We start from the raw sequence: 15,630 nt of genomic DNA, 5'->3' as shown, positions 1-15,630 counted from the left end.
TCTGCATTTATTTGCAGGGGTTCGCCATGAATCATTATGAAGTTCCTAGAATATGGAAGAAGGGCCATAAAAAGAATGATGCATTCAAAATATATTATTCTGACACCGAAAAGAAAAAAAAAAATTTCAGGTCACACTAAAATCGATAATTTATTATGAATAGGCACACAGAGTAAATTCTTTAAGCCTTTTCATAATAGATAAAGAGATAAGAGAGTGTGAAACAAAAGATTTAAATTTGAGTTTAATTTACATTGTGATATTGACATTGATGGAGCTGATATAATCATAACACACCATGGTGACAGCAAAGGCAAATTAATGGATGTATATATTGATTTAGAATATTACCATTAATCAGAGTATGATCCAGCACTTGGGAGGAGGAGTGGGCAGATCAGGAATCCAAGGTCATCCTCAGTTATATAGTGAATTCCAGACTGGTCAAGGTTACAAGACTGAGTTAGAAAGTAAAGATGCCCTCACTCACTGATAAACATAGAGGTCCACACCTGTGGCCCCAGAGTTTATGAGGTGGAGGCAGGAGGATCACGAGATCAAGTTATAGGAAAGGGGACAGGGGGACAGCTCAGTAGTAAATGTACTTGCCATTAGTCTCACAGCCTGATTTTGATCTTCAGAACCCTCAGTATAGAGGGAGAGCCTTGCCCCCAGAAAGAAGTCCTCCAACCTCCAGGTACATGTTGAGGCATGCACATGCCCCTACATACACACTCACCACACTCACACACAAAATAAATGTAAAAAATAACCCCCTCATCCTAACTGCGTGGAAGTCAGTCTTCCACGAGTCTTCTACATCTTCACAAATAAAGATGTAGAACCCTCAGTTCTGCCTGCCTGAACGCTGCCATGCTCCCACCTTGATGATAATGGACTAAACCTCTGAACCTGTAAGCCAGCCCCAATTAAATGTTGTCCTTTATAAGACATGCCTTGGTCATGGTGCCTGTTCATAGCAGTAAAACCCTAACTAAGACAGAAGATGATACAAACCCTGGGCTGGTAGTCTAGGGTTCTATAAAAAAGCAGGCTGAGCAAGCCAGTAAGTAACATCCCTCCATGGCCTCTGTGCCCTGCATCAGCTCCTGCTTCCTAACTTGCTTAAGTTCTAGTCCTGACTTCCTTTGGTGATGAACAGCAGTGTGGAAATGTGAGCTGAATAAACCCTTTCCTCCCCAACTTGCTTCTTGGTCATGATGTTTGTGCAGGAATAGAAACCCTGACTAGGAAACCTTTTCCTTTCTGGAACAAGGTAGATATTTTCTCATCATGCTTATTTTAGAGTGGAAATGACAGAGATCGGGGCTGTGACCCTGAGGACAACGGACACTTGGTCTTGTCAGTCAGTATGTAGAGCCCTACACCGTTGTGCATGGCAGGGAAGACACTGTGTGGACCTCCTGCATGCTTTAGCCTCTCCTTATTTTTGTTCTAGCCACATAACTGAAGTGGGATTAACTCTATAGACATGATGTTTAAATACTAAATTTTAAAAATAATCTGAATGGAAAAAATTTGAAGAGATCGAATTAGTCCATGCGATGGTTCAGCCCAGAGAATGGCACTGTTTGGAGGTGTGGCCTTGTTGGAGTAGGTGTGTCACTGTGGGCATGGGCTTTAACGCCCTAGTCCTAGCTACCCAGAAGCCAGTATTCTGCTAGCAGCCTTCAGATGAAGATGGAGAACTCTCAGCTCCTCCTGCACCACGCCTGCCTGGATGCTGCCATGCTTCCACCTTGATGATAATGGACTGAACCTCTGAACCTGTAAACCAACCCCAATTAAATGTTCTTTATAAGACTTTGGTCATGGTATCTGTTTACAGCAGTAAACCCTAATTAAGACAGATGTTGGTAGCAAGAGTGGGATATTTCTGATCATGTTTTTGTTTGGAAGAGTGTGGCTTTGGGACTTTGGATTTGGAAAGCACTGAAATGCTTTAAGTGGGGCTTAATGGGCCATCCTAGAAGAAATATGGAAGACTTGGTTTCTGTGAGTGATTTGAACTGTGCCGATTAGGCTTCAGTTGAGAAGGATTTCAGTACGTGGCTTAGAGACTGTTTTTGTAGTATTTCAATGAAAAAATGTGGCTGCTTTTTGCCAGTGTCCAAAGAGTGCCTGAGGCTAAGGTGAAGAGATTAAGATTAATTGCTTTGGAAAAGGAAGTCTCAAAACGGCCTGGTGTAAATTCTGTTGTGTGGTTACTAAAGCTCATTCTTATGAAGAATATTTTAATGAAAAGAAGAAAGTTGAGGAAGGAAAAATACAGAAATATATAGTTTAAGTATTAAAGGGACACCAGGAAGTGAATAAACTGAATCCTATGTTCTAGAAGATACCAGATTAAGGAAGCATGGCAGTATCCGAGCAGGCCTGGGGCAGGAGGAGCTGAGAGTTCTACATCTTCATCTGAAGGCTGGCTTCCAGGCAGGTAGGACTAGGGTATTAAAGCCCACACCCACAGTGACATACCTACTCCAACAAGACCACATCTCCAAACAGTGCCATTTCCTGGGCCGAACATATACAAACCATCACAGCTCCTTTGGCTATAAAATGAAAGAAGGGTCAAAATGTTCCTATCTTTAAGGGATTATAAAAATTAGTTCCCAGGTGAGTAGTGGTGGTGCCCACATTTAATCCCAGCATTCCAGAGGCAGAGGTAGGCAGATCTCTGGTCTACAGAGGGAATTCTAAGATAGCCAAGGCCACACAGAGAAACCCTGTCTTGAAAAACCAGAAAAAACAAACTCCTGTGTTTTGAAATTGGAAAGTTTGGCTGCAAGGAAAATTGCTGGGTAGATTTCTTTAAGGTGTTTGCCTGTGTTCCTCTGTTAGAAGCTTTGCTTCCAAACCAGAAGTAATTGGTTTCCTTTCCTTTCCTTTTTTTTTTTTTTTTTTTTTTTACTGTGCAAGTTGTGTGCACGTGCCTCGGCCTCCTCCTTATCTATACTGACCTTGGAGGTAGGAACTGAGAATGTCAGACTAGATGTCACTTGTGTTTTCTCTGTGACACTGATGCCCTGGTCCTCTGTCTCACAGGCTCATTGTCAGTAAGGAATGAAGGTTCCGGGTGGCCTGTCTTTGTTCGAATTAGCTGACAGGTTGAGGTGAAGAGACTGTGGACATAGTGGCCTTGGAGGAGAGATAGGGAGGGAGTGGAGTTTTATATGTGGTCTGGACTTAACCTGTCAGGTACAGACAGGTTTTCGAAGAGGTTTGTGACAGGAGTGAGCGGGCAAGCCTGGCACAATGCTGCTTTCCTATAATCTCAGCACCTGAGAGATAGAAGCAGGCAGACCAGTTCAAGGCTCATCTCAGATACAGAGTCTGAGGCCAGGTTGGGCTACATGATAGCCTGTCTCAAAAAACAAGAGGGTCAGAGAGAAGAGAAAGAGAACACAGAGAAACAGGATCTAGGCTGGAGGAAGAAACAAAATAAAGGTGTTTCTAAGTTTTTATTTTTAACTTAAAGCCTGGTGGTAGTAGCTCCTCTTTAATCCCAGAGGCTGCTAGACCTCTGAGTTGGAGGTCAGTCTGGTCTACAGATGGAGCTTCAGGACAGCCAGGGCTATACAGAGAAACCATGTCTTGACAAAAATTATTTATTTGCTGCATATGTGTGTACACACATGTGTGTGTACTTTGTGCGTGTAGCTCAAAAGACAACTTTTGGGAGTCAGTTCTCACCTTTGACCTTGTGGAGGAGGCAGGGTCTTTTTTGTTTCTCTGACTACTATACTGCATGCTCCACGCTAGCTGCTTCTTGAGCCTCTGGCCCATTCTTCAGTCTCTGCATCTCCCCTCACAGCAGGGGTCCCAGGATGGCAGAGGAGCAGCGCCCCATCTTTGTACATGGGTTCTGAGACTCAGCCTCCTCTGCTTGTCTGGCTTACAGGTCTAGCGATTTTGCCAACTGAGCCATCTGCCCGGCCCTCGGTGAGATTGGGAAGAATCATATTGTATTTTGTTAATGAGAATATCTGTCTGTCTGTATGTGCACCACAGGTATATTGGCTACCTGCTGAGGTCAGAATGTGGAGCCAGATCTCCTGGATCTGGAATCATGAACAGATGTACCACATGTGGGTACTAGGAATTGAACTTAGGTCCTCTTTGAGGGTAATAAATGCTCCAAACTACTGAGCTTCTTTCTAGATTTGTGATCTTCTTCCAGAAAAATGAGGCAGCATGCCTGCCAAAGAACAAGGGAGACTTTTGGACAATTGGCCATGATTTCTGGCCATCACCAGAGTTAACACATCTGATGGAATTCAAGCCTTGAACTGTTAAATACTTGAATTCCTCTTGCTTGGCTTGAGCTTGATCTCCACAGGACTGTGAGGTTATGCACTATGAGATTATGCCTAGTGATAGATACATGTGGTTGCTAAATCCAGGAAATATAGGACAGTGTGGCTGACTCAAGCCCTGCTCCACTCTTATATTTTGGAACCACTCATACAGCATTATGGGAAAGTCTACACAAGACACAAGTGAGCTGGTTAGTTTAGGTGGACTAGTCATGACCTTGCCTGTGATGTACAGACAGACAAGTGGGGAAACACAGAGAGCCAGAATACATGCTAGATAAGGTTACATGTTAAAAAAAGGCTTGAGGGAAACCATGAGCAATATTCTGGAGGAGTGCTTAGGCAAGCATTCTACTGCTGATTTATATCCTCGAACCTGTGCAAGGGAAAAGGATGAGTTTCTTCTGTAGACAGCACAGTAGGTAAAGGCATTTGCCATCAAGTCTGTTGTTCTGAATTTGATCCTCAGAACCCACATAGCAGAAGCAAAGGACGAATTTCTACACATTTATGTCTGACTACATAAGAATGAGGGCCTGGGTTCCACCTCCAAATCCAGGTAAAACGCCAGGCTTCAAGGCTTGCAAGCCCACAGCTGAGGAGGTAGAGACAGGAGGATCCCCAGGGCTCACTGGAAAGCAGTCTAACCTAACTGGTGAGCTCAAGGCCAATAAGAGACCCTGTTTCAACAGAGGTGGATGGTGTTTCTGAGATGACACACAAGACTGTCCTCTGTCCTCCACACATACACACTCATAGACATAGATGCACCTACACACACAGGAACAGATACACACATACTCTTGATAAGCGAATTAATGCACCAGTGAGGAATCTACACCTAATCTAAAACCTAAAAACTAAGCAGGAATAAGCCATAAAAGTCCAGGAGAAGAGTTTTCTGGACAAAGGAGACAGCAGTGTCCAGGCTTCAAGGAGGACAAACTATCTTTCTGGAGCACAAACAGCAGTGGGATTGAGGTACAGCAGGAGCGGTTACCGAATGCCCCATTTATTTGATGTGAATGTGCAGAATAGGTAAGTCTGAGGAGCCAGAGGGTCAGATCAGCTATCAGAGGGAGGCACGTTAGTGTGCTGGACGGTTCCTTTCTTGGGTGATTAAAAGGTTCTGAAATTAAAGAGCAACGATGTGAAAGAACTCTAACTACCCTAAAGCCATTATATACTTTAAATGTGTGATTTAATCTGAAGCTACATGGCAATTATCATGTTTTTTAAAAGGACAAGGTAATTGGCATCAGTGTAACTAAGGGTCCAAAATGGCTTACCCAGATTTCCTTTCCTGGAAAGTGGAGTACAGTCCTGAAAAGCCGGCAGCAGTTTCGTTTTACCCACGAATTCTTTGCATGTCTAGTAGTCATGTTTCCATCTTTAGCACACAGCAAACAAATTGTAACTATTTTAGTCACTTGTCCCCTTGGCTAAGATCAAATGTAACTCTTTTCAACAATAGTGGAATGTTGAAGATTATAGTTCAGGGAAGAGTAGCTGGTACTGTGTAACCCTCACACTTGGGAGGCAGAGGCAGGCAAATCTCTGTGAGTTCCAGGCCAGTGAGACCCTGTTTCAAACACACACACACACACACATACAGTAATGTTATAGTTGGGTAGTATGTGATGGTGGTGCACACCCCAGTGTTCAGGCAGAAGGATTTCAGAAGTACATAGCAAGATTTTGTCTCAAGAACAATTAAGTACGAGATGATTATGGCTTTTATAAGCCATACAATATATATTTTGTGACAAAATTTGAATTTTTATGGTGTTGTTAAGATTTATCTATTTAGATTTATATACTGATTGTAAAGTTTTTGTTTCTGGCTGAGCTAGCATTATAAAGGGCTTACAAAATCGTTGTTCAACACATTTCTCAATAATTTAAATCTCTCATTCACCGGCATTTTCAGATTTTATCAATACTCTCGAACACTCTTGAAGCAGAGTAAAATAAAATTAATGTAAGTTCCTGTTAGTTTTCTTCCATGGGTTTTCCTGGAGGAGGGGAAGAGTGGAACAAGGTATTTGTAGTATGGTGCTAAAGGTTCCCTGTAGAAAGCAAATGCTTTTCAGATTCCTCTGTTCTCCTAGCTTCTGTGGCCGGTTGGCAGGATTCCCAAGTCACTACACAGCAGGAGCCACCTGGGAACAAACCATTACGGCAGAAACCTAGGCGCGGAAGAGCGCCCTGTAAGGGCCATCTTCGGATTGGCAAATCCTACTCTCAGCTACCCTACCTGGGCCCCGCCCACCGCGCCCCTCGCCTCCGCGCAGTCTCCATGGTGACTGCCCGCCCCGCCTCCTTCTCCTCTTAGCTTAGCAGCCCCTCTCGCCCCTCCCCCCGCCTGGCGCCGCTTAGGGGAGAGGGGGTGGGGCAGAGGGCGGAGACAGGATGCAAGCGAAGAGGAAATCGGCGGCGCGACGCCAGCTGCTTATTGGTTGGCGAGTCCCGGAGCCAGAAGCCCCGCCTCCCCAGCGAGGGTCACGTGATCCCTTTCAAAGATGGCCGCCCTGTTGTTTTGATGAATAATACTTGGTGGGGCGAGGGGGTAAGAGTAGGGTTGGAGGGGTAGGAGGATTTACGCTTACAGCGAGAGCTTCGCCAGTCCCCATCCATCCCCTCCCCCCTACCAGGGTTCTTGCGTGGAGGCGGGGCGAGCCTGGCCTGCTTTTAGAGGGGAGGGGCTTCCCGGTTAGGTGCTGGGCTCTGCCTGGGCTGCTGTAGGGTCGCCGCGCTCGCGGGCATCCACTGTGCAGTGAAGCCGTTCCCGCCAGGGGCCAGGGGTGGGACCCGGAGCTGGGTCTGCGGGAGAAAAACGCAGCTGCCGCGTCACCGCCACGAAGACACGGCGCGCAGCGAGCACGAGCCGAGCTGGAGACCGCGCCGCCCGCTCTGGGTAACCTGGGAAGCTGAGGGGAGTCAGTGGCGCCTGGAGAGGACCCCGTCGCAGTGGCCGTGGCCAGAGGCGGCAGCTCTGGGCGCTTGCAGCTGGAGGAGGCTGGGGCGGTCCGAGCGATCCCAGCCAAGGCGATTCAGTGCCTCGTGTTCTTAGTTTTTAACCTCTGACTATGCAATTCTGAAACCTCCCCCATTGGGGGACCAGGCAGCCCGATAGATACCTTCCACTCTCCTTTGCTCCCGCCCTGGTCTCAAGAACTGAAGGATCAAGAACCGAAGGATCTCTCTAACGCCTTTCACCATTAAGAGGAAAGCGATGGAGGAGCTGAGCGCTGACGAGGTGAGGAGGCTGGGGCGTGGGGGGGGGGGCACCTTGAAAGGATTACTTGGCAACTCTTTGGCGCTTTGGACGGGGACGATTTTGCCCTAGTGGTGTCCGGCTTTTGGGATTGGGGAGGCAAGGGACATAGCATTTTCAGGAATAATGAAATATAATGAAAGTAGTCATTCATCATCAGGTTGGTTGTATTGTAAGAAGCCCTTGCTCCACTTTGGACTACCGTCTCCTCAGTATGTTTACTCGATCACTGAAATTCTCCAGAGATAAAGAATGCAAGACCCCGAAGAGGGTCTCTCGTTTTATTCTCCTTTATTCTGTCTTGTTTCTTCATTCGAACTCCACTTGCTTTTCTTTTAGGCTCTGAAGACGGGGAGAACATCTTGAAGGTGTTAAGTCTTCTTAAAAGGGTATTCAAGAAAGAGGGGCACGGTTTAGATCGTTGTATATTGTGTGTGCCTGTGCCTTCAGGAGTTTTAAAGAACAATTTTGCATAAAATCATAATGTTTAATGGCTGTTTTGAAAGGAAGGATTTGAAATCCCAGATACATGTGGCCATTTCATTGTATAAATTGATCAAAGGTACCTTAGTGTTCTAGTGGTAGTTACAGATTCCTTGATATTTAACATTAACAAAGTGTATATCCTTAACAGTTTAAGAGGTTCCAGTTAAATTATACTAATCTAACAGATTACTAATGACTTCTGGTATTTTGTATTATTTTACTTTTGTTAGGACCCCTCCACCTTAAACTTGGGTTGTACTGTGTGGGATTGTTAGAAAAGCAGAGGCAGTTAAGCGACTAGCGATTTCTGTAACTCAGTTGACTTTTCCCTGTCTTCTTACAGATTGAAAGCATTCTTTTCAAGACCCCCCCCCCCCCCCCCGCTTAATTTCTTCCATTGCTTCGTGCTAGCTTCCCCTGCAGTATTATGAAAGTAGTCATCTGTCATCAGGTCGGTTGGAAGAGGCCCATGCTCCGCTTTTGGCTATGGTCCCCTCATGTTTATTTAGTCACTAAAATTCTCCAGGGATGGAGCATGCACATACGTGGGTGAAGGGTCAGGTAGGAAAAAACAAAGTGACACCTTAGTTGTTAAGACAGAATTGTTAATTTTGAGTCAGCTAACTTGGTCTCTCCTTAACTACAGCAGGAGTGTAATCTTAAATCAGAAAAGCCCTGAGCAGGTAAAGGAAATATCAGACCAACTTAGAAATACTTGGTTTTGTGTAGTTTAAAAAAGTATCCTTCCGTTTTCATTCTAAAGAGACGCAATCTGTGTTTTTCAGTAGCCCTTTACTTCTAAAAAGTACTGTGATTTGTAAATAGTTTTTGGATTAGTGGCCTTTACAGATTTAGTTTTTACTAATTTCTTTTCAAACCAATAAAGTGTACAAGACTGGTCAAAGATACTATATACTCTGGAAGATATCTTTTCATTTTGTTCAGTTCTTGAGATTGGTGTTACTTTTTTAGTGACCATAAAAGGAACATGTATAACCTTTGTGGAAGAAATGGAAGACATTTTTCTTCAAGGTCAATAGGACAGTAAAATGTATATGAAAAATTCAATCCACTAAAGCAGAATTAGTATAAAGGTATTGTCAACAAATTAGTTGACTTGACCACCATGGCAGTACAATTATTGGTCATTTTATTCTCATTAGAAGCCAGGACAAAAATTTCTTTAAAAAAGTTTTTTTTTTTTTTTTCTTTTTTGAGTTTCACTGTGTAGCCCTGGCTGGTCTCCAGCTCACAGAGACCTACCTGCCTCTGCAGTGTGTACCAATCTGCCTGGCTGTAATCCCATTTCTTTAATTCAGCCTCAGGTGTGCATTTCCAACACAGATGGTTCAAAAGGGGTTTTTGCCTTTTTTTTTTTTTTTTTCCCTGTTACTCTGTTAGTAGAAACTTGTGTTGCAGATGTTGTAGGTGATGTTGATTTGGTAAAAAAACAAACCGAAAAAACCAAACATGTCTTGTTGACTGTACAAGGGTACATTTCAGAATTAAAACTCACTAAAGTGATCTCTTCACTTTAAGTTAGGAACTTGGATTAAATCAGAGTTCCATATTTTAACAAAATGAAAATAATTGTGAATACAGGCTAGAAGACTAAAAACTGGTTTAACCAGACCAGGTCCCTCTCTCGTGGGTCACCTTGAGTTTTTTTTTTTTTTTTTTTTTTTTTTTTTCCTGTGCATTTGAAAGGGTTGTTTATCTGGTGGTGGTGTTATTTATGAAGTGCTTTACAGTGAGTCCTTCTTCCTGGGAACAGAGCTGTGACTAAGTTGAACCCCATGAAGAAATGCATTCCAGAACATCATTGTTTACATCATTTATGCTGTAGCTGCTGCTCACGCCTTGTTCTGGACCTAGGCAGTGCTGTAAGGGGCAGACGGTTTAAACAGCTCAGCGGTGCTGATGAAATCACTTCTCTATCTCTCCTAGACCTTTATGACTTACTTCTGAGAGGTGGCTGGCTGGGATTGGGGCGTACAAAGTTTTAGAAAAGTTCAGTATTCTTCCCAAATGCAGCATATATGACCTTTCCACTCTTTTTTTTTTTTTTTTTTTTTTTGAGTCAAGGTGTGACAATATTTCAGGCTGGTTTTAAGACTTTTAATTCTCCTACCTCAGCTCAGCTTCTCAAGTCCTGGGATTAGAGATGAGCAGTATTCTGTAAGTGGGAAAAAGACTGACCTTAGAAGCCTGCTCTTTGCCAGGCGTGGTGCAGTCATTGTCTCATTTGGTAAAACAATTCAATGAAGTAAGAATTATTTTGTGTAGTTTATAGGTGAATAAACAGATTTAATTTGACCTGGCTTAGAAGTCACATGGTTAGATTTCAAGCTCAGGACTTCTGATTCCAAAGTTCAACAGTTGGCCATAGGTTGATCACAGCATCTACATAAATATCCTGCTGATGTTGACCTCTGATACTCGAAGTTTTCTATCAATCGGTGTTTTGTATGAGTTTCTTCATGTTGTGCTCTGTTCTTGAAACCAACTGACTGTGTAAAGATGTTCCTGCACCAACTCTTCCCAGCCCCAGCCTCAGATGGTTTAATCCATAAGTTTGGGCATTGGGTTGGGCGATACAGATAGGAATCTAAAGTGTATAACATAGGGGCTGGAGAGATGGCTTCACAGTTAGAAGCACTTGTTCCTGTAGAGGCCCAGGCACCATTCTGACTGTATCTAGTGCTCTCTTCTGGCTAATCCAGGACCGGGCACACATGCACTGCACATACATATATGTGGTGGGCCGAGGTCTTAAGACTTCTGCTGTCTTGTTATCTTCCTGGATCTGGGTGTGAGAGGGGTCAGAAAATAGTACCAGGTCATGGGGCCTGGTCATGGGAGATGGTTTGTCTGTGTGGCACTGATTGTCACCAGATCTTGGAGATGTGTCTGAAAGTTTAGGGGTTTCAGCTCTGTCTATGAGACAGATCTCTCCCCTGCAGGGAGACTGAGGGCTTAAGACGACTGGCAGGGGTGTGAGCACAAGCTGCTGAAAGGAAGGTGGTGCACACTGGGAGACAGTAGGAGGTTGCTGCTGTTAAGAGTTCCATGGATCGAGGTCTCCACACAGAGAAGGTGGTGAGCAGGCACATTGGGAAGAAACAGTGTGGTGCTAAATCAGTCTGGTTCTTTTATGTCTGTCTGTCTATCTCTCTTTTTGTCTTGTCTTTTTTTGTTTGAAATGAGATCTCACTATGGTAGCCCTAGCTGTCTGGCTGCCTAGAACTCTGTAGTTCAAGTAGGCCTCAGACTTTCAGATTTCTCCTGCTTCCGTCTCCCAAGCGCTGGGGCCACAGGGTCGAGTTATCATGTCTCATTCTTGGATGCTTGACTAACTTAACCCAGTTCTTCTTCTTTTTTTTTTTTTTTTTTAAGATTTGTTTATTTTATGAGTACACTGTAGCTGTCTTCATGCATATTAAAAGAGGGCATCAGATCTAATTACAGATGGTTGTGAGCCACCATGTGGTTGCTGGGAATTGAACTCAGGACCTCTGGAAGAGCAGTCAGTGCTCTAACCACTGAGCCATCTTTCCAGCCCCTTAATCCAATTCTGACGTCAGCTGTGAAGCAGGAGGGCAGAAGGAGACATAAATCCTTGGGTTTTAGTTAGGGGCTGAGTTGATTTTGGTATTGTACATGAACAGATTTTAGAGAAGGCAAGATGAATTGTTCAGGATTGTTGAAATTAAGTTAGTCCGGTGGTCCAGTTCTGTTGGTAGAATGCTTACCTAACATGCACGAGGCCCTGGATTCCATCCCAGGACCTATTTAATCAGATATGGTGATCCTTTCTTGTATTTGAGATTTGGGAGATAGACAGAGGGGGATAAGAAGTTTGAGGTTATCTTCAGCTACATAAGAGTTCAAAGACAGGCTGGAATACATGGAACTTTTACCAAAGACAGACAGACATTCAAAGACAGCCTGGAATACATGAGACTTTTATCAAAGACAGACAGACAGACACACACACACACAGTGAATTTGCTTGGTGATTCTTACCTGGCCTTTGTACTCTTAATTCATCTCTGTCTCTCCCCACCAAAGATCTATTTTATTTTATTTTTTAAAGTGTGTGTGTGTGGTTGTGTACATGCAGTTGCCTTCATAGACGAGAGACAGATTTTCCTGGACCTGGAGTAGCAGGTGGTCATGAGACCTCTGATGTGGGTGCTAGGAGCCAAATTCAGGTCCTTTGCAAGAACAATGTTTGTTTTAAATCTCTGAGCCATCCCGTCGGCCCTTTTCCGTCCTTTTACGGATGAGACACAGTGATAGGAGTGACGTCGACACTCAAGGACTTCTTTGTTGTAAGCTCTGAACTCCCCTACCACTTTTGCTCTTATCTCCATTTTACAGATAGGAAAATCCAGGCTAATAGAAATTAATTAGCTTGCCGTAAGGCATGTAAACAGGCAAGCAGTTTACCGGCTGAACTACATTCTGGCTCCAAGGCATAAGCCAGTTAAATGTGGGGAATGAATTCCAATCTAGAGCCTAATTGTGGAGTTTTCAGACCGTTTGCTAAAGCATCATTAGGAGCCCCCACCCCACCCCAAATGAGTAGGGAAGAAGAGCAATGGAAACCAGAGGACTTTTATTCTCCAGTTGGTAAAGCCAAGGGCACAGGCCTCAGATAGCCCTGGATACTGATGAAGGCAGGAAGCCATCTGTAGTGAACTAGTGACATGTCTCCCTCGGGCATTAAACTCTGTGGGTTGATCTTGAAATGCTTGCTGCATTTCAGTACCACCGAGAACTGCTTCCAGGGGCCGTCATTTTCTCCAAAAGAAAGCAGATAATACTTAGGCACATCATGTGTTTTTGATGATATGCCCTATAAAGGAAACTAAAGTAACCTGAAGGGATTGAAAAACTGGGGTCAGTTTTAGGGATGGCTTTTTCTTTTAATTTTAATTATGTGAATACCTGAGTGTAGATATTAATAGGTGATTGTGAGCCATCTCATGTAGGTGTTAGGAACCGAACCCTGATCTTCTATAAGAGCGATAAGTGCTTTTAACTACTGAGCCAAATTAATTAATTTTTTAAAGATAAGGTGTCAGTATGTAGTTCTGGCAAACCTGGAACTGTGTATACCTTAGACTGCCTTCAAACTCACAGAGATCCACCTGCCTCTGCCTCTGAGTGTTGGGATTCAAGTCAGTTGTAATCACAGCTGGCTTGTTTGAGGGGAGGGAGGCCTTGTTACATAATGTAGGCTGGCCTCAAATCCCCGAGCTCAGAGCATCTTGCCTCAGCCTCCTCAGTAGCCGAGACTGTAGGCATGAGACACTACACTTGGCTTAGAAGTTGTCTTTTATTCCTGTGTGCCTGCATGTGTGTATGTGAATGTGTGCACACATGCATGCGTGTGTGAGTGTGTCTGTGTGTGCATATATGAAGACCATAGGTAGATGTCAGGTGCCTTTTTGCTTGCTTGCACCTAGTTTTGGAGATGAGATTTCTCATTTGTCAAGTGGGAAGAGAGAGAAGATGCTGGTCCTGGTGTGGGCTTTCTGAAACCTCAGAGTCCACTCCCAGTGACGTACTTCCTCCAACAAGGCCACACTTCTTAATCCTTCTCAAATAGTGATACCCCTTGATAACTAAGCATTTAGATATATGAGCCCATGGAGGGGGAGTATTAAAATTAAAATAATTGATAAATTTAATTAATCCTCCCCCACTCCCCATGTAGACCAGGATGGTCTTGACATCAGAGATTTGTCCACTTTTGCCTCCTGAGTGCTGGGATTAAAGGCGTGCACTGCCACCATCCTGGCTAATAGGGGAATTCTTATTCAAACCACCACGTCACTGAACCTGGAACTTACCATTTTAGCTAAAATAACCATCTAGTGAAATCCTGAGCTCTGTCTATGGCCTCCAAGCACTGGGGTTAAAGGTGTGTTGCCATACGTGGCATGTTAGTCAGGATTCTCTAACGAAAAGAATGTATAGAGTCAGTCCCTATCTACCTCCCTACCTGTAGGATTTATTAGGATGGTGCATAGGCTGTGGTCCAGTTAGTCCAACAATGGCAGTCTAACAAGAGAAGGTCTAAGAATCCAGTAGTTTGGTGCACAAGGCTGGATGTCTCCGCTGGGTTTCTGTATACGCACGAGTCCCGAAGCAGCAGCACTAATGTCAGTGAACGAGTGGACTTGCAAGAGCAGGCTTCCTCCTCCTATGTGCTTTATATAGGCTTCCAGCAGGAAGAGTGGCCCAGGTTAGGATTTATAGGTGGATCTGCCTTCCTCAGGGATGCAGATTAGACCTGGGGCTTCACTCCAAATGATTTCATTAAGAAAAACATCCTTCATTTGTGTCTTAGTTACTTCCAGATGTAGTCAGACTTACAACCAAGAATAGCCATTACACATGCCTATTATGTGGATGCTGGCGATTTGAACTTAGGTCCTTATACCTTTACAGAGAGCACTTTAACCGCAGAGCCATCTCCCCAGCCCAGAATTGTGAGAAGAATTTAAGAGACAGTAGGGAGCTGTTTGGGGGCAGATTGACCCGCCACCTTGGGGCTTGAGAGCATGAGTTTCTCTGAGTTCTCTTGTCAACTGCCTTCCCATCCTTTCCTATCTTAGTGATTGGGGTTGGGATGCTTCTCACTGTGGCAGGTGTAATTGCTGGTGACCAGTTGGTGTGTGACACGGTCGTTTCCTGCCCATGTGCAAAACTGGTTATACCTGTTGTTGATGTCCCTTTGAGCAGTCTCTTACGCAGCACAGTTGCCTTTAAAAAGCAAACATGCTTTGGGTTGGAGAGATGGCTCAGAGGCTGTGCCTGCTGTCTAGGCATGATCACTTGACATGGGAGTTCAGAGTCCCCAGCACCCACAGAGAACGCTGGTGAGCTGCCAGGGCTTGGTCCTAGAGCTGAGAAGTGGAGATGAGAGATCCCCTGACTGGAGGGCCAGCCAGCAAGTCAGCTGACTCCAGGAACGTCAGGGTCAGGAAGAGACTGTCTCAAAAACCAAGGCAGCAAAAGCGAATGCCAGTGCTAGGCGTTCTGGCCTCCATGGGGGTGTATGCACCTGTGCACAGGTTTATAACACACATGCTGTGCTTTGCCTTAACTCCATGTACGGAGAGAGGTATGGGGTTGCAGTGGTATCTGTGGTTGGAGTCCTGTCAGCAACTCTTCATAGTAAGGCAACAGCCAAGTGCGTTAGTGAAGTTCACAAGGGCAGAAACCTGCTTCTTGAACTTGTCTGTACCTGGCAACTGAACATATAGTCAGACTTGAGCTTGTTTGGAGCTCACACTGGCCTTGAACTCACAGAGGTCTGCTTGCCTCAGTCCCCAGACTATGCAACTGAAGGTCAGGGGTGCTCCACATTATTGAGAAAGATCTCAAAGCAAAATGACTATTACTATGTTCTTGTCTCCTTTTTGCACAGGCTCTCACTGTATCCCATCCTGGCCTTGAGCTGAGGGCAATCCTCCTGCCTCAGCCCCCTAAGTACTTGGGTTGTAGGCATAAACC

General features: G+C 44.5%; 1 protein-coding gene across 3 annotated transcripts in view; it reads left to right on the top strand.

Moving 5' to 3' along the window:
• Positions 1-6,896: 6,896 nt before the first annotated feature.
• Positions 6,897-15,630, top strand: part of UBE4B (ubiquitination factor E4B) — a 97,258-nt gene continuing 88,524 nt past the window's right edge. For all 3 annotated transcript variants that reach the window (XM_080921589.1, XM_080921588.1, XM_080921587.1), the window contains exon 1: positions 6,897-7,596. In XM_080921589.1, the coding sequence (XP_080777715.1) occupies positions 7,573-7,596 (24 nt within the window). In that variant the 5' untranslated portion in view covers positions 6,897-7,572. The remainder of the gene's footprint in view (positions 7,597-15,630) is intronic.

This window comes from Micromys minutus (assembly GCF_963924665.1).
Source record: "Micromys minutus genome assembly, chromosome: 9".
Lineage (NCBI taxonomy): Eukaryota > Metazoa > Chordata > Mammalia > Rodentia > Muridae > Micromys > Micromys minutus.
This window is presented reverse-complemented; position numbering and strand designations above follow the sequence as displayed.